This window comes from Rattus norvegicus, chromosome 13 (assembly GCF_021556685.1).
Source record: "Rattus norvegicus strain SHRSP/BbbUtx chromosome 13, alternate assembly SHRSP_T2T, whole genome shotgun sequence".
NCBI classification, from domain to species: Eukaryota; Metazoa; Chordata; class Mammalia; order Rodentia; family Muridae; genus Rattus; species Rattus norvegicus.
The window spans coordinates 46,530,279-46,548,919 of NC_141546.1; the positions used below are offsets into that span (position 1 = coordinate 46,530,279).

Here is an 18,641-nt window from a genome sequence, read left to right on the forward strand (position 1 = left end):
ATTTTTATATCTGGAAACTGAGGCAGAGAGTCAGGTAACTTGCCACAGGCCACAGAGCTGAAGGAGCTAGGTTAAATAAAGATCAGATCTTCTCACTGCAGCGAGTGTTGGCTTTATTCGGACACGTCTTTGGAGAAGTCTCTGTGTCTTGAAACTGGTGCTACCCGGGGGCCATTGGCAAACAAAAGAGAATGTATCCGTGCATGTCAGCGCACGTTCGTGCGAACATGTGTTCGGAGAAGCAAAAACTCAGACCCAGCCGGACACAGCCTTCATGCTCCAGGGCTGTCCCTGCCCCCTGGGCCCTTTACCTTGTACAGCCAGCTCAGCACTGGCATAGATGGTGCCATGCTTGTTTTCAGCCACACACTGGTACATGCCAGAGTCCTCCAGGCTCAGCTTAGAGAATCGCAGGTCCCCAGCCAAGACCTCCACCCGGTTCTGTGCAGAAGAGCCAAGGTAGGGCAGGGAGATCAGGATCATAGGAGGACAGGAAGGGACCAGGGGGTGGTGGTAGTGGTGGTGATGGTAGTGGTGATGGTGATGGTAGTGGTAGTGGTGGTGGTAGAGTGGCGATGGTGGTGGTGATGGTGGTGGTGGTGGTGGTGATGGTGGTGGTGGTGATGGTGGTGGTGGTGATGGTGGTGGTGGTAATGGTGGTGGTGGTGATGGTGGTGGTGGTGATGGTGGTGGTGGAGGTGGTGGTGATGGTGATGATGATGGTGGTGGTGATTGTGATGGTGGTGGTGGTGATAGTGTGGTGATGGTGATGGTAATGGTGATGGTGATGGTGTGGTAGTTATAGTGGTGTGGTGTGTTGCAGAGCTGTAAGCTAACAATCCTCACAATGAGGGCTTATGAATATAGGCCAACTTCAGGATTGCCTGGTACTTTAGGTCTCCCGGAGGCTAGCTTTAGGATCACACACATCCCTGGTCGATGGTGGGATGCAGATCTGGGATGCTACCCAGGTGACCCACCTGTGGCCATGTGTCTCTCCATGAGAAGAAACACCAGAACTTCCCAAGGCCCAGCAGAGTAAGAGGGCCAGGCAACAGAAGAGGGTGGTCGCATGGGAAGAAGCCCTGGTTTCATACCTGGGAGGCCAGAGGTTCCCCGTTTCTCAGCCAGCGCACCATGGGCCGGGGTTTGCCTGCTGCTGCACAGCCCCAACGTAAGTTGGAGCCAATGTCGGCCTCTGTGTCTGAGATCACCTTTAGCCACTCAGGCTGAGCTGTGGCGGAGAAACGGGGGGGATTATAAGGCTGCAGTACTTGTAAGTGACAGCAGAGGGCGATGTTGGTATTCTGGGATGGAAAGGACAAAGAAATGGGGGCAGGGAAGCTGGCAGTCTACGGTTGTGCCAGCCGCTGCTTTAGCAACTAAATCTTTTGAAAGACTTGTGTGCTTTTTGTATGCCCCTGCTAAGCTCTGAGAAGGATTCTCCAACTATGCTTAGTGGTCCTGGGAAGGGTCAGAAGTCTCTAGCAAGAGGCCTCCCCGTCTCTTGGATTTTCCCCGCTGTTTCCTCAGGGAAGGGGGAGGAGTCTCTAGCTCTGTACCTTGCACGATGATGCGTCCCTGGACGGTGTCACGACCCTTGGAGTTCTCTGCCTCACATTCATAGGTACCCTCGTCTTCAAAGCTCACGCTGGGGATCTGCAGGGTGGGCTCAGCTGTGGCCCACTGAGGGGACAAGGAACCATCCACTTTGCGCCACTTGATCCGGGGAACCGGGCTGACAGGGGAGAAAGAGCCAGAGGGGATGAGCTGAGCTGAGCATGTTCCTTGTGTGTCCATAGAGCCTATGCTCACACTCGCGGGACATCCTGAAGCACCGGACAAGGTGAAGGGGACTCCTGTTTGGGAAGGGACAGACCGGAAGAGGGCACTAACAAGACTAGGAACATAGGCTTTTATGGGTCCCTTTTACTAATATCCTGCTTTTCCGAGGCACTTCAGTTACTAGTAATTTGTATATTAAAATGGGCCAGGGAACCAATGGGTCCAGGGGTCGACATGTTACCCTGCCGGATGCTCCTTTGTATGTTCCCTGGAAGCTCGGTAACTTTCCACATAGCAGTAGCCAAGGAGACCTGTCCTAGTGGGTCCCTTTTCCGGGAAAGCAAGAAAGGGAAGCAAGTCTTTTTGTTGCAATTCATGCCTAATGTAACATTCATGCCACGCCTGTTAAAATGCCAAGCACCGGGGTTGGGGATTTAGCTCAGTGGCTTGCCTAGGAAGCGCAAGGCCCTGGGTTCAGTCCCCAGCTCCGAAAAAAAAAAAAAAAAAAAAACAAAAACAAAAACAAAAACAAAAAAACGCCAAGCACCACTCTCAGGGGCTGGTATCCATTGACTCATCTGATCTTTGTAACAACCCTACAGGGCAGGCACCGTTACCATGACTGCCTATCAGCCATAGAGCTGAGTCTGGGATGTTAGGTGGTTTGCCCGAGATCTCCCAGCCAGCAAGTGTTGAAGCTGACCTGTGAGCCAGCAGGATGGCTCACACTGTGTTTTCTGCTGCTAGCTCTGGGTGCTCCTCAAACTGCCCAGGACTGTCATTTACTGTTGGGAGGACCACACAGCTCCCTTGTGCCTATAAAGCCCTTGTGTGTGATGTCTCACTGGAGAACTTGTTTTATAGGTAGTGGGTGATGCCTGCCTTGTGCCCAGGACTCTGTTAGTCTACTGACTTCGTTCTCTCTCATTCTGGGATCCCTCCTACTCTTGAGGGGCTTTGAAATGAAACCCTGCCTGGGCCAGGGCACTCTGGTCCCTCTGGTACTTACTTCCCAAAGGCAAAGCACTCCAGGGTGACTTGCTGCCCAACTAGTGCGTAGGTCTCCGGGGGGAACCGAGCTTTGATACTGGGAGCGAAGAGTCGGGGATCTGGGGGACAGAGAGAGAGGTTGTGTGAATCATACACAAAGGACTCCAGGGAGGTGCTTTGTGTAGGGCCCGTGCCTTCCAAAGCTCGTGAATCTCCAAATAAATGTTTGGAATCTCCAAACATTCCCTTTCCCGTGGGGGCCTGGGGCAAGGGTCTGAGACCTGGCAGCCGGGCCGTATTGAGCTGCGGTTCTTAGGCTTGGTGGAAGACCATTTCCCCAAAGCCTGTGAACTCTTTCAGCCCCCTCCATTACCCTAGATCCTGACCTTCCGCAGCCAGGTTGAGCTGCGCAAATTTGCTGAAGACACTCTTGGTGGAAAAGTCCATGTGGCTGGTAGCCAAACAAGAGTAGTTGCCCAGGTCTGAGGCATTGGTCCGGGCGATGTACAGGTTTCCTGTAGTCTGGGACACAAAGTGTCGCCCATCCGTTGGGATGAAGTTGGGGAACTCGTTGAGGAGCCAGCGGTAGGACAAACCTAGAGAGAAAGGAGTTTGAGGAAACGAGGGATCACAGGCGATCTGGGCAGGACCCCAAACATGCTGCGAGCTCTGTCTCCTCATGAGAGCTTGCAGCTCTAAACAAGGGCTGGGGGTGTAGAGGGAAGAGATGACTTCAGCTCTCTCCTCACAATGCAAGCTAGGGACCGTGAACACACTCTAGGTCCAGCTAGGAAATTGCAGAACCATTTAAAGACTTGCTACCTCCTGTTCTGATTTTCCTCTCCAGTGAAGTCCTTTCTAGTACACTCCCCCTCCCAGTCTTGTGCTGGTCCAGAATCCCTACTTACCTGGGTAATGGGCAGGCGGGTTACAGGGCAGCATCACTCCCCAGCCCTCATGGGTTTTCACAGGGTCTCTCTCCTCCTTGGAGAATTCCTGTAGAACTGGAGATGGAGAGCAGGGCTCAGGTACCGTCTCCTAGCATGCGGCTCCCCCGTTCCTCCTTCATGGGAAAGGAGCAGTTGCTAGCACGCCATTTGCTGGCAGGAAAGCCTGGCTCGAGGCTGCCACCACCTGTCCTTCCTGGGCACCTTCTCCTGGCCCCATCTCCCCACACCCAACATCTTGGCTCCCACGGATCTCACAGCCAAAGCGGAGGACAGCCTCCTTGCTGACCACAGTGCCTACTGGGTTGGAGGCTAGGCACTGGTAGACACCAGCATCCTGTGTCTTGGTGGGGCTCATGATGACCAGGTTGCCCCCCATCAGCTGGTGACGGGAGCCAGGTTCCAGGTTCATATCTGTGCCATTCATCTTCCACCTGTAGCGGGGGTAAGAGTGGGGATGGAAGTTCAGGACCAAATGGGTAAGACTGACGTAAAGGAAGCCTGTATGGCTACCCTGGCCCTCCCAGCACTCATGGCTGGGACCTCACCTGTAGGTGGCTGGAGGGCTAGCACGGGCACGGCACGCCAGTGTCACCTGATCCTCTGCAGACTCCTCTGGGAATAGCAGGCCAATGGGTTGCTCTTCGAAGATGGGTCCAAAGGTAGCTGGGGTTCCCTGGGCAAAACTCCATCCTGCAAACAGAGGGTACCAAACTATAGCTCCATGTCTGAGGCGAAGTCCAAGGTCAAGGGCAGAACTTAGTGGGGATGCATACTTTCCTGTGTTGCCCAGTAGGTGGCCATGGACCACTTGTGGTTGTTGAGGGTTTGGAATGTGTCTAAGGAACCATAATTTAAATTTAATTTAAATTAAACAGGCTGGGCAGGCCCCATCAATCTACCTAGCATATTCACTCATCTACCAACAGTCACTTATTAAGCACTTGCTGTATACCTGGAACAGGTCTGTGAAAATGAACCAGACACACGGTTCCTTTCTTTGAAGGGCTTTGCAGCCCAGGGAAGGAAACAGAAGCCAGACAGTACAGGGTGTCATGTTGCAGAGTGCTTTAGGGACAGGATTCAGTGAGACTCTCAGGAAAATCATACAGCTGTGGCATGTGAGAAGTCACTGGCAGGGAACAGGGGCAAAGGATGTTATGTGTTCCTGGAGTCCAGTGCTCTCCGAGGGCAGTGTAGTCCAGTGAAAAGTGCTCATCTGGGAGCTGGGCTGGGTCTCCTATTGGCTATATTACCTTGGGCAAGCTATAGGCCTCCTTGGATATCGATCTGATGTTTTCCTATGAAATTCACTTCCATAACTATTCACCAGGTCCACAACAGGGTCTAACAGTAGAAAATAGGGAGGGCCTGGCACAGGATACAAACTCCGCAACTGGCTGTCAGACCCAACTGGGGACGCTGGCTGTGTTGTTAGCAGGTTGAATGGTGGCAGTTTTATGAACTTTGTCCTGTCTCAGGAAAGAGGCCCAATGGTCAGAGGGGCCAATCTGTGTTGGGCAAGAGATGCTGCTTAGCAAATGGGTTTCACACCTGCCTTTCCTGGCCCTGTCTCAGCCCTGGCCTTCCTTGCTTTGCACACACCATTGTCCTGTCTCTCCAGCACAGGGTCAGCAGGCAAGGGACTGGACAGTACTTTACACCCAGATAGGCACAGTGGGGGGCTCCACCACTTCGGGATCAGGTGGGAGCCGGGCCTCCTAATTGGCTCCAATCTCTCCTGCAGCTGATTTCAGACCTTCCTTGTCCGGTGGGGGATGGGAAGCGGGAACTCCATTAACCAATTAGTGCCTTCTTTCTGGGCACATCCAGCTGCCAGCCCTCTTCCGAGCGAGTGTGGTCCCTCTGCCGCAACTGAGGGCCAGCTCTGGCCTCTTGGGAGGGGAGTCAGGGCATCTGCTAAGCAGCCCTCTGAATGAGGAATGAGGCGGGAGGCAGGACTTTCAGAATGGTCTGCCGAGGGCTTCCCTGGAGTCCTGTTTGTGCCGCCCACCCCTCCCCCCAGTTGCTTGTCACTCTCCCCTACTGCTGCCTGGGGCCTCAGAGGTGGTGTGTGACAGCAACTGCATCATCTCCCCCTGCACAGCCCAGCTTAATCCAGAGTTAATGATGATGGTGGAGGGTAGGGACCCGGTCCCAGCTGGGACCACCTGGAGAGAGGGGAGGGGGGAGGATGGGAGGGAGGAGGACGAGGGATGGAGAGGCTGCTGGGAACCACCTTACAACCTTGTACAGTAGCAGCTTCCAGAAACTCAGTCTGGGAGGTGGGAGGTGGCAGAGCAGGACCTGGGAGCGATGGTACTTTAAGAGAGTGTCTTTCTTCTTGAAAAAGCTTTTCCTTCTACACTCAGCCACACGCAACCCTTACACTCAGCCCATTCTCCATATGTACACCCCTCCGTGTCTCGCCAGCACAATGTTCTCTTTTTTTTTTTTTTTTCCGGAGCTGGGGACCGAACCCAGGGCCTTGCGCTTCCTAGGTAAGCGCTCTACCACTGAGCTAAATCCCCAGCCCCACAATGTTCTCTTATCACATATATGTTCGTATACAGATGTCTCTCTAAGCCAATCAAATGGCCAGATATGCATCTGCACACACTTCTGTATGGGGCAGGCCCAGCTGCCCATAGCCCGCCTGCCCATTCCATATGCATGTACTCAAGCATGGCTCTCCTCACTGATAATAATTAAGCCATGAGAAGAATTGCACAGTCGAGCCGTTTGCTTATACAGCTGCCCGATACCACACTCCAAATCCTTTCTCAAAGTGCCTAAGAAGGGAGGTACTTCTTCCTTTTTCTTTGCTAATAGCTTATTCATGGTGAATGAAGTACTTTTCACTTTCTTTTCTTTTTAATTAGATTTTTTAAAAAAAAATATGGAATGCTTTGCAAATTTCCGTGTCACCCCTGAGCAGGGGCCATGCTAATCTTCTCTGTATGGTTCCGATTTTAGTATATGTGCTGCTGAAGCGAGCACAGGAGGTGCTTCTTATCTCTCCGACGTGGACCCTAACCCTTAGGAGAGTTTAATAACTTTCTGCACCTCATAGCAAAGGAGAAGTCTATCCTCATCCAGCCGCACCTTGCAGCCGATATTTTTAACCACGGTGGCTATGATTTCTGACTTCAGGTTTTGGGGACCCTCTGAGGTCCTGGCCCCACCCTGAAGGTCTGAAAAAATCAGAAATTCTGGGAGTGAGACCCAGGATTCTGGGGTGTAAGAAACGCTTCTGAAAGGAGCTGGAGGTGAGGGCCTCGAGGTCCAAGCTGTGCCTCACACCTGCACCCCACAGCTGAGCCTGGCCCACAGACACTCTCACACAGGCCACACTACCCCACAGCTGCAGACAGACCTGTCTATGCAGCCATACGTACAACTGAGCGCGTATGGCCACACACGCTCCCTGCCCCAAATGCCCTTATTCTCTGCCTCTGTTACTTTTTTTTCCCCAGTAAAGACATGAGGCATTGCAGTAGAAGAAAGGAGCCAGAGAGATGCTACGTGAGGGAAGATGCTGTGCCTTGCCTTGCCCTGGGGCGTGAGCGAGAGGTCCAGAGATCTATTCCAGGAGCAGGTGAGCAAGCCAAGAACAGAGAAGCACTCGCCAGGTCTCAGCGAGGAGCAGATCTAGAATCAGGTCACACTGGGAGATAGCAGCCCAGGTCCTGGCCCTGGGCCTTTGGCAATTGCCCTCTGACGATTTGGGTTGGACTTCCCCGAGGGGCGCTCACACCTCGTGCTCCCGACAGGAGTGGGTTCCAAGAGAGGGGTTGCTGAGGACCCTCTCCTCTGGCCTTTCTCAATGGGAGTCGAGAGCAGGAAGTGGATGGATACTAGAGGAGATGGAGGCAGGAGGAGGGACATCTAGATTCACCCTCTCCCTCTCTCCCCACGGTAGACTGATACAGCATCTCGTTCTGTGCGGTCGGAGCCTCCCACCTTGGCCATTCCTCCAGTCTGGTGGAGATGGCCACTTCTCAGCAGCTCCACGAAGCACCCTGGGTGCAGGCTGGATCAGAGCGTCAGGGACCTGGGGAGAGCTTCTGATGCCAGCAGAGACAGAGTATGGCTGTCTTGAAGGGGCATGGGCAAAAGGTGTGGCCTAATCTTCAGGGCTGCGGGGTGGGTGCTCCTTCTCCCTTGGAGCTCAGTGGGGCAAAAGAGACTCCTGTTGATTTGAATTTGGGACCCAGATCCAGCCAAACAGTAGCCAGCCGGCCCCTCAGCGGCAAGCCTCAGAGACACCCAGCTCCAGGGCGGGAACTCTCCAGCTCTGCTTGTTCCCTTCCCTGCCTTCTGGCAGCTGCTTCCCATCTCTGGTCTGAGCATGGACAGTACCATGGAGACTGGACCCTCTGTCAGTAACCCTGCTCTGCCTCATCTGGTTGCTCTCCACCCGACCCATCCCTGTTCCCTCAAGGAAGCCCCTCGGCATTCTATGGTCTCGCTGCTGTCCCCTTGGGTCCAGGAACCTGGAGCATTCTTTAGGAAAAATGTCCAGATATGATGGAGGTGTCCCATAGAGCACTTTGCATGTGGCAAGTAGGCTGAAGGCATCACTTTCATTTGATTCACATGTTAGCTCAGGGGTCCCACTTGGCGATGCCTATCACACTGTGCAGTGAAGTTCTGCTAGAGGCCGCATCTCTAATGAATAGCATGGAGATCTGGCTGTGCCACATCATGCTGTGTGACACAGGGTAAAGCACTCAGCCTCTCTGGGTCATGTTTTCCTTCATCTTCAACATGGTAAAGATTCGTTTCCTTTCTTCCCCACTTCAAAGGTAAGGCAGGACCGTGCATGAGAAGACTTTAGCAAGGAAATGGCCTCAGCAATGCAGAAGAATAGCCACCAAAGTGATAATAATAATTTAACCCTATAATCAGCTGCTCTTACCTGGAGAGGAGACCAGGGCCACTGTGGCCAGCACCAGCAGCAGCAAGCTTGCCTTTTTCCTGGCGTGTGTCCCCATGGTGGGTCTTTCAGGCAGAGGCAGAGTCCAGAAGAGAGGAGCCGCAGCTCCGCTCCGGGAGAATCAACTGGAGACTGAGGCACACCTAAGGAGAGAGGATGAGGGCGCTGAGCTGTGGGGCGCCCCTCCCAGCTGCAGGCACATCTGGTGAGGAACTTGCTCTCCTGCCTGGGCTGCGGAGCGAGCGAGCACTCATCTTCCTCAGGTCCCAGAGGAGGGAGGGGCTTGGCTATTACCATGGAGCTGTTCCAGCGCTGAGTGCCTCCCGCGCCCCCTGGGAGTCTGGCTCTGCCTGGTGCCCCTCCCTCCAGCCAGCAGGTGCTGATCAGGAAGTGAAAGCGGAACTAATTGGGAGGCAAGAACCCACCTGCCCGCTTGCTTGCAACGGTGAGCAGTGAGCCCTCTGTGTCAGGGGAAGCCCTGAGAGAGCCGGGCCTTTGCCTGGGTGAGGAGCTAAGGACATTTTCCTCTGGTACCTGGGGATCAAGACAACTCTCTTTCTGCTCTTCTTCCCGTAGCTTTCCTGGGTGGGGGCCATGAAACATTTCTGGGGCGGCACAGTCTCTGAACCAGGACTGCTTTTCTCAAAGTAAGGGAAGGTTCATGACTTAGCTCTGCTTCAGCCAGTGGTGCCCAGGTAAGGCACCTAGGTGTTTTGAATGGAGTCATGACCTTGGTCCTATCAGCCACACTCCCGCCACCTGGGTCAGTGGTCCAGCAGCTTTTCTGGACGACAAACCTTAAGGTAACCCTCAGAGGAGCCTCCGTCTTATGCTGGGATAGCAGAGACTTGGTAAAGTCAGTCTGATTGGGCCACAGGGAGCAGAACAGCAGCTTGGGAGATGAAGGCCTCATTGGGAGAGGCAAGGGCAGGGACAGGGTCATCTCCTATCTACTTCTCCCAGGAAGACTTCCTGACTTCTGGGACAGGGACTCCCAGAAGCTGCCCTGTAGGTGTTGGGGTGAACCTGGTCGCCACAGTGCATTCCTCCCTCTCAGAGCAGCCACAGGGCCAGAGCACCTGGCTGCAGATTCTAACAGGCTACCCTGCCCTCCTGCCTGCAGAAGGTCTTGGGCAAGGCAGGTTTGTCCCCACCAACCAGCCATGCAGCCCTGCTCTCTACATCTGTGTCTGCTGTGAAGCTGTTCTTTCAGGTCCCTCAGCTCTGGCTCTCTGGTGCCTCCTGAGCCAGCAGAGTCGGGACCCCTGCCCTGTGGGCTGAGAAGGAAGACTGTAGACGAATGTGGGCTCAGGATGTGCCTCATGGCCTCCCACGCCACTCACAGAAAAAGTCCCCCAGCCCTCCTCCACCTGGGCTGCTCCCACCTTTCCTGCTTCCGGCAAGCAAAAGGCAAGGGGGAGAGAGTGCCCAGAGCCTGCCAGGGGTGTGTGACAGGGATGCCTGGCAGAATCAAGAAGTAGGGGTTAGAGTTCAGAGGAGAAGCACTCCCTCCCCAGGTGACCCCACCTTCATTTTCTCTGCTTCTTGTCAGGAAGTGTGTCTGGTTGTCAACCCCCAATTGCCTTCTCCAACCCCCATAGTCTTGCTGCTCTTAGTTCTGTACCAGATTCCAGACATTTGGCATCTCTAGATTCCCCCATCGTCCACAGCACCCCTCCCCCCACGCCCCAAATCATTTCTCTCTAGGTAAGGTATCCTCAAGCCGTAGAGAGCTGTTCACACCTCACCGGCCTGGAAGTGCCCAAGATATCCCAGTCTGAACACAGAATTCAGCCTTCGATTATCTACAGCCCCTGCCTATGGGGCTGTTTGTCTCCAATGGAAGAGTCTCAGTCCCCTAACGGGAGAGGCTGTAGTCTGTCCATCGTTAGCGCACCATACTCAGCAAAGCGTCTGGCACGTAATATACGTCGCTTGGGAGTCGCGTTCAACTAACTGAAGACCTTGGTGGCCGTTCGACTCCGGGAGCCCGTGGGACACACACACAACACATATGAGCATACGTGCATACTCACAACCGAGCGTCGTGTATAACCTGACCAGGCTGGAGGAAGGTCTTTGGTACTTTGTGAGGCAGCACAGCAAACGGTACATGTGCCCCACCCCTAAGCACACCAAGGTCTCCAGGTCAGAAGGGTATCCAGTCACAGGAGATCTCACAAGTAAACCTCTGGCTGCCACACAAATGCTGGGTATTGCCCTCAGCACAGGGAGACACTGGCTCAGTTTGGAGCCCACTCACCCGAGGATTGCAAAACCCACAGGCAAGAGTTGGTAACACTGCCTTCATCTTTGTTTTCATAAAGATTGACTTTATCGTTAATGATGTGTACTGGTGTGGGTGTGTGCATGTGAGGGCAGGTGCTCACTCGTGCTGGAAGAGGATCTCAAACCCCCTGGAGCTCGACACTGGGAACCCAGCTCAGGCCTTCGAAAGAGCAGTGCACACTCTTAACCACTGGGTTTTCTCTCTGACCCTCCTGACCTCATCTTGTCACAGCTCCATGGGCTTAGACAAGTTATCCTCCCTGGTGGAGCCTCAATTTTCCCATCAGCAGAATGGGGGTTATGTGAGCATTGCAGGGTGGTTCTGTGGCTACACCTGTACTGGCTACCAAGTGGTTGTGATACCTCAGAGCCCTCTGGACCTGTATCAGTCTACTGTGGAGAGGGAGGGAGAGGATAGCTCTAGACACCTCTGCCTCCTTCTCCTCTGGTTTCCACTTCCTGCTCTTGACTTTCCCAGGAGTCTCCCTGGTTGAGGAACTTGGAAATCATCCCTGGGACTGGAGAATCGTGGACTCATATCTGGGCACAGAGAAGCTGCTCATCATTTGCCCTTGCCAGCCATGACCGGAGCTCTCAGTTCCAGCACAGTGGTTGGCTTGGGAGGAGATTGGGCAGTGGGCATTATCCTGACCACCCCAGAACAAGGCAGAGATGAAGTCACAGTGGTCACCTCCACCATGTAGTGGTCAAGATTTTGTGTTGTCTTTCTGGTGAGGTCTGTAGATTAGGGATAATCCGATCCCACTGCATGCATTAAACTTCAGTTTAATCTAGGATTTTTATCATCCATCAGCCTGACCTAAATGCCCTGGGACCCACTAGGGACCAAGACCTTAGACGAGGCTTTGGAGATGCGTGTGGGATCAGGAAGATATGAGGTTTCTTCTGGGACCAACTGTACATCAACCAGTGTGATCAGATATGTAGAGCCCCATTGTCCTGGGAAACTAGGTAGGGCCCACATAGAGGTCCAGGGTGGAGGTTGGAGCTTTCTGCTTCCATGAAGGGGAGGCAACCAGAATCTACCATCCCCTGCATTCATTTCCAGCACCGTGAGTGCATGCATTTGTGAACGTGTGTGTGTGTGCATGTGTGTGTGAGTGCATGTGTGTGTGCATATGTGTGTGAGTGCATGTGTGTGCATGTGTGTGTGAGTGCATGTGTGTGTGCATGTGTGTGTGAATGCACATGTGTGTGAGTGTGTGTGTGTGAGTGCATGTGTGTCTGTGTGTGAGTATATGAGTATGTGTGTGTGAGTACATGTGTATGAGTGCATGTGTTTCTGTGTGTGTGAGTGCAGGTGTGTGTGAATGAGTGTGTGTGAGCGTGTGTGAGTGCATGTGTGTGTGAGTGCATGTGTGTGTGAGTGCATGTGTGTCTGTGTGTGTGAGTTATGTGTGTGTGTGTTTGTGAGTGCATGTTTGTGTCTGTGTGTTGGTGTGTGTATGGGTGCATTTGTGTGTGAATGTATATGTGTGAGTGCAGGTGTGTGTGAGTGCCTGTGTGTCTGTGTATGTGAGTGTGTGTGAGTGCATGTGTGTGAATGCATGTTGTATCTGTGTGTCTGTGTGTATATTAGTGCATTCGTGTGTGAGTGCATGTGTGTGTATGCATGTGTCTTAGTGTACTTGTTAACAATGTATGTGAGTGCATTTGTGTATATATGTATGTGTGTATGTGAATGTATATGTTTGTGTGTGAGAGTATGTGTGTGAGTGCATGTGTGTGTGAGTGAGTGAGTGCATGTGTGTATATGTCTGTGTGTGTTTGTGGGTGAGTGCATGTGTGTGTGAGTGTATGTGTGTGTATGTGTGTGAGTGCATGTGTGTGTGAGTGTATGTGTGTGTGTGTGTGTGTGTGTGTACATGCCCTCAATGTATGATCCTCCTGTAGTAGGCTCTCAAACACTGGGGTCACAGGAATGTCCACCACATCCAACCCCATCCCAGTGTTCAGTGACCATGGGCCAGGCAGTAACTGACACACCCCTTTACAGCACTCCCTGGATAGCTGAGAGCGGCATGAAATTCGCTTTCAAGTTCAGAGATCAGTCACCTTCCTACACCATCTGCTGTATGGCATGTTCTAGAAGGCCCAGGATGGAGAGGGCCTTTTTGTCAGAGTGAGGCAGGAGTGGAGTTATGCCAGGCCCAGATTGGCTCAGCCATCTCTGAGCCAGCCAAGTCTTGCCCAGGCCAGCTGCCTGGTACAGGGGTGCAGGCACAGGCTGTCACAGTCGGGCACAGGCTGTCACCATCAAGGGGCTGGTTCTGTGAGGCACTAGCATGGGAGAATAGGCCAGTGGAGGTTCAGGGGCGCTGGTTGAAGTTTCTACTCCAGGAAACAAAGGGTGAGGGGAAGGACAGCCTGGGGGCAGCAGACTATGAGGCAGACTCCAGCTCGAGACTGGGTTTCCTGGCTGAGGACTTCTATGTGGAGCCAGTTTAAAAAAAAAAAAAGTACACTGTCCAGCAGGTATCTCCCTGCCTCCTGCAATGCCCAGCTCTCACCCCAGCTCTTCCCTTCATCAGCCAAGCAGATCAGAGAATCTGAGGGTGCGGTAGTGTTACATACAGTATGGTGGGAGGGGAGCTCAGGGCATGGTATAAAACAGAGAGATCTATGGTCAACTTTTAAAATATCGCAGGAGCCTCACCTCAGCCTCGGCCATGGAGCATGTCTAGAGTTTTACAGGGCAGGTCATCGAGCCAATGAGACCTAGGATCCCGAATTGTTACACTCTGAGTTATTACTGCCTTAAGTAGTAATCTCTTGGACTTCAGTCTTCTGTAAAATGGGGACAAAAAGGTTCACCCCAAGGGACGCTTGTGAGGCCAGAGCCATACTTGGGCCACTGCCGATGCTTGGAAAAGATTGGATCTTATAACCAAGCTCCCCCAATCCCATCTTACTTCTCCGGATATCTACATAACCTGTACCTGTGTGAGTCCGGAGTGCTGACATCGTTTGTGCTAACAGCAAAGACACCTGCCACACAGACCTTTTCCACAGATGCGATGTAATGAGGTGAACTCCAGACTATGGCAGGAAGATAGCTCACTGGCAGACTTGTACCCAACACCACACATTTAGGGAATATGGCCTGGGTGTGCCCAATGATTTTTCTCTCATGCACCCAACTTCTGCTGGAGGCAGAAGGAGACTGAGCTCAACACCTGTTCTCTGCTTAAGGATCTGGTTCACTGGCATCTGATGGTGCCCATCAGAGTCCAGGAGGGTCTCATCACAGCCTGCGTGGAGGATGTTGGGTGCCCAGTGGTCCAGGGCAGACACCACTGGACAGGGGAGGGGGGAAGAGCCTGAAGTAAAGAGGTGTTTAGGAGGGATGTGTGTGGGAGAGGGACCTACAGTTCCACATGAGAGAGGCTGGATCTTCGTGTTTTAACTCCTGAGGCATCATTCCTGTTAAGATTTGTGGGGATTCTGTGATTCCCAGACTCAGGAGTCTGTCTGAAACTTCAACACTGAGTTGAGGAGTTGGGGAGTCTGGTTCTTGGTCTGCTGCCTGGAGTCTACAGTGAAGAGACTCTTCAGAAGCCAGACAGTGAGGGGACATAGGTCTTCCTGGAAAGAAACATGGGACTAGGGTCCCACACCATCAGTCCCTCCACCCTACCAATCCTCTGTGTGTAATTTGGAGCCACAAACAAGAGCCTTGGGAGGCAGATCTCACACCCCACTTTTTTTTCTTTTCTTTTCTTTTCTTTTTTTTTTTTTTTGCCGTGGTGGGGGTCAAACCTAGAACCTCACACACACGAGACAAGTGTCTTCTGCTTCTCTATGCCTGTTGTCCTCGGAAAGATCCTTTGTGAAACTGGGGCAGCAAGAACAATTGCTTCAACTGGTTTCCAGAGGACCAAAGCAGGAAGGAGAGGCAGTGTTTCGTGCATCGGCAGGACAATCTTGGCATGCCTGTTCCTTCTACTGAGAAGAGACTCCTTCTTAGTCCCAGCCCATGACCCCAGTTCCCAGATGGTTTTTTTGCAGTCTGCTGGAGAGAGAAAGGCTGTGCAGGAGGGGAAGGACTTCCAAGTCCAGGGGATTGACAGACATTGAGACGATACAGGGTCCCTCTGGAGGAGACCCTATGGTTTCGAATCAGGACGGGTGCCTGTAAGCAGGAGTTGACTTCTACAAGTTAGAAGGGGATCAATGGTTGAGATGGACGCTGAGGTATATTCTGGTGCATCCTGGGATGGGCGATGCTCAGGTTTAAGGGGAACCTTTGCTTTTGGTTGCCCCGTGTTTAGTAGACAAAGAAACACGGATTCATTTTGTAGCAAGGACTCATTTGGCCACAGTAAGGACTCTTCCAGGAAGGTAAAAACACCCCTGCGAACTCTCCAAGTTAGCAACAGTCCTGGAATTTTGGTCTAGATGAGAGGCAATGGTCCCCCTGGAAGGACCAGAAATGCTAGCATGTGGGAAGCCAAACAGGAAGTCATCATTTGCCATCTGAAAGAGGACAGCCTAAGGCTGGAAGACACGTGCCTGTGCCCAGCCTAACCTCTGCCTCCGGCATGACTGTTCTCAAGCCTTAGACCCAACACGGACCCCAGGTCTGCAGCCATCTTTACAGCCATGTGACTGGAGGTTGCCCTCCGGCTCGACTTCTGCTCAAAAGTATCTTCTATTGTCTAACATAAGTCTCTTGTACTCCAGTGTCAGATTCTTTGCTCTGTTCTCCCTCTTTGTGCTGGCAGACCACTTCTTTCCTGGCGCTCTGGTTCCACCCTGAGTGTCTCCAAGGACACAAATGCCACCCGGATGCATACTTAGAGACTGGCTTTGAAATATGTTTTCTCACCGTCATCTGGCTTGAGAAACTTCCTGGCAGAGGGACCTTGCGCTCTCCAAGCCCTCACAAATGCATGGTTGACAGTAGGCATAGGGGCTGGTTCAGGTGAATCCTACTTCTTACAGTGATCTGGAGTCAGTCCACACAGCTGCCCATGGGATCATAGGTACTCAGAGCTAACGCACGTGTGCCTCCACTTAAGCAGTGGCTGGAAGTGGAGGTGCCCAGTAGAGGGTCACTAGAGACAGTCTGAGGGTGGCCTGAGGGCCGGAACAGGAAGAGTAAGTACATGCTCTGGGATAGGAGGTGCAAGGAATGGCTTGGGCTGGTGGAGATTGGGGAAGGGAAGAGAGCAGTCTCTTCAATGGCCCTTCCTCCCCAGACAGTAAGCCTCTCTTCTGAAATCCCTCACTTCTTCAGGACAAAGGCAGTGACTACTGAAGGAGGCGTGTGGGGGACCTTTGATGCCATCAGTTCAGGAGCCCCTCCTATCTGTTTGTCTCCTCCCCTGCCTCTCTCTAAATTAGCCGGGATCCCCTTGGGACAGTGGGAAGGGCTTTGACCTTGTGCGAGAAGCATTGAGTGGTTCTGCCTGAGCTCTCCAGAGTTAGCCGCTGGGGCCCCAGGGAGGAGCTGAATGCTCCAGACTGAGGCAGCCCTGAAACCTGACACCTGTTTTAACCACCAGACTATTTCCCAGCCCTACTCCTGGAGGCTCAGCCACACTTGCCCCTCCCACAGGTGGTCTACTCTTTGCCACCAGTGTCATTTAGTAATGTATCTGGTCCTTTAGAGCAGGACCTAGGACAGGCGGTAGATCGTCTCAGAAGCTAAGTGGAAGATGGGGCATCTGAATAGAGGTTTGGGGGACTGCCCGGAATGCCTAGATGAGCTCAGGACTAGGCTATGTGGACAGTTCCTTCTCCTGCTTCCTTGGCAAAAGGGATTGGTGTTCAAACCCACCCTTGTCCAGGACTGGGATCACTGCATGTGACCACTCTGTGCTGGTCACACTAGTTACAAATGTACTAACAAATTTGGTAGCTTTGCCCTGAAGACAGGAAGAAAACTCAACTCTCCCCAACCTCTCGGGGGTGAGGATGGGGTGGGGTGGGAAGCAGAGCTTCAGGGTCCAGGCTGCCTGAGCAGCCCGAGACACCAGTCTATAGCACAGCTTCATCTTAGCCCCTTGTCCCCCAGTGCTGCAGCCAGTCTTGGAGGTGGTGACAGACACTCCCTAGCTGGTGCCGTTTCCTTCTGTAGCCTATTACATAAGCTATGGGGCTAGGCAGAGGGGTTAGCCCCCTCTCTCTAGAATCCCCTGGAAAGCCAAACTTTGAGCAAATCCTTCCCTCCCACCAGGGAGGCTGAGGAGGAGGGATCTGAGGAGAAGACAAGGTTGAAGAGGGAGGAGGGGAAAAGGAACTGCAGGCTACATTCCAGCCTCACCCTTGGGGATATGACTTGCCTCAGTTTCTCTCCCAAGTTCCAGCTTCTGGACAGCCTTTGCCCAAACTTGTGTTCTGTTCTCACCTCTCTTCAATAGCCTCCCTCGTCCAAGACTTCACAAAGAGGTCACCTGGCAAAAGCAGCCCCCCACATGCTCTCAGCATTTGGAAACTCAGGTTCAGGTCCTTCTAGGGATTTCCAGGGACAGACTAGGGCCTGGCCTTACAGAGCTGCTGGGCACTGGCTAGGGTCCAGGGCAGCCCCCGGAGCCCCTGTCCTTTTGACAGGTAGTTGCCACTGCCTGCTCAGATTTCTGGACCCTCCCAGGGACCAGCTTCCTGAACCGGTAAATCAGGCCTTGCAGAATGCCACCCACCTAGACTGGATGGGGAAGAACCTGAGGGGTTGCTACTATGAGTCCGGGGTGAGAGGTCAATCCGGACCCAGCCTGCTGCCTGTCCCTGTCCCCTCCCAAGTTTCAAGGAAGGAATTTATAAGGGCTGAGCTCTGAGCCCCTCCTGAAACAGCACCCAGGGAACCCCTCTAGACTGGAACAGACAAAAATGATAGGCACCTACCTAGAGTGCGGGAAGGGTGTTGGCTGGGGCACTGCTGCGGCCGCCTGGTGAGCAGACCCTGCTGCCAGCCTCAGGGCTGCTTGGCCCCGCCGGCCTTAGCCACTGGCTGTCCTGGCGTGGCGGCAGCGGGCGAGGGTGCGTATGTGTGTGCGCGCCCCGAGCCACTGCAGCATCTCTGCATCAGGATGCGCTCCTCCCTCTCGCAGGCTCCGCTCACTGGCTGGCTAGGCTCCTCAGCCAACGCTCGGCCGGAGATGGCTTCCTCTGCCCCCTCCCACCCCGCCGTCCCCACCCTCCTGGCTCTACCTCATTTGCTGTCATTTAAGGACCAGGGAGTGAGCCAGAGAGCTGCCGTCTTCCATCAAGCCTGGCCAGCTCTGTGCCCAGCCCAAAGCTGCAGAGGGGTGCGCTAAGAAGGCACAAAAAAGTGTCTCTTGCTTCCGAAATCCTGGAGACACAGGAGCACCAGGCTTCTCGCTTCTCTCCTTCCCTAAGCCTCCAATTTTCTGTGCGGGGCAGCTGTGAAGGAGGGGGTCAGCCTCCATTACCCCTGTCCCCTCGCCCATCACGTTCCTTTTCCTTGTATTTTGCCCAGAAGTAACGTGGAATTTTGCTGTTGTTGCTGTCAAAATGGTCAAACTGTAAAAGAAATTAAAAATAGATAGCAAAAGTCTCAGATTCTGGGGCTGGGGATTTAGCTCAGTGGTAGAGCGCTTGCCTAGGAAGCGCAAGGCCCTGGGTTCGGTCCCCAGCTCCGGAAAAAAAAGAACCACAAAAAAAAAAAAAAGTCTCAGATTCTAAATCTCCATTCTTAACAAATCTAA

General features: G+C 53.2%; 1 protein-coding gene and 1 non-coding gene across 6 annotated transcripts in view; both read right to left on the reverse strand.

Annotated features, from left to right (window-relative positions):
- The window catches only part of Cntn2 (contactin 2), a 30,791-nt gene extending 12,808 nt beyond the window's left edge, over positions 1–17,983 (reverse strand). For 3 of the 5 annotated variants that reach the window (XR_015635093.1, XR_015635092.1, XM_087580068.1), the window contains exons 1-10: positions 17,818–17,983; positions 8,644–8,804; positions 4,271–4,415; positions 3,981–4,156; positions 3,684–3,779; positions 3,162–3,371; positions 2,795–2,894; positions 1,563–1,738; positions 1,098–1,234; positions 312–441 (exon numbers count right to left, since the gene is read on the reverse strand). Coding sequence is in view for 3 of the 5 variants with exons in the window: in XM_087580068.1 (XP_087436194.1) it covers positions 312–441; positions 1,098–1,234; positions 1,563–1,738; positions 2,795–2,894; positions 3,162–3,371; positions 3,684–3,779; positions 3,981–4,156; positions 4,271–4,415; positions 8,644–8,719 (1,246 nt within the window). In the remaining 2 variants the exon portion in view is untranslated. Of the gene's footprint in view, positions 1–311; positions 442–1,097; positions 1,235–1,562; positions 1,739–2,794; positions 2,895–3,161; positions 3,372–3,683; positions 3,780–3,980; positions 4,157–4,270; positions 4,416–8,643; positions 8,805–17,258; positions 17,370–17,817 lie in introns of all 5 variants that reach the window. The other 2 variants (XM_087580067.1, NM_012884.2) reach the window with 2 other exon arrangements.
- On the reverse strand, positions 6,616–6,722 carry LOC120096452 (U6 spliceosomal RNA). Its single transcript, XR_015636449.1, has one exon. It is a non-coding gene; the product is annotated as a U6 spliceosomal RNA (small nuclear RNA).
- Positions 17,984–18,641: the final 658 nt, after the last annotated feature.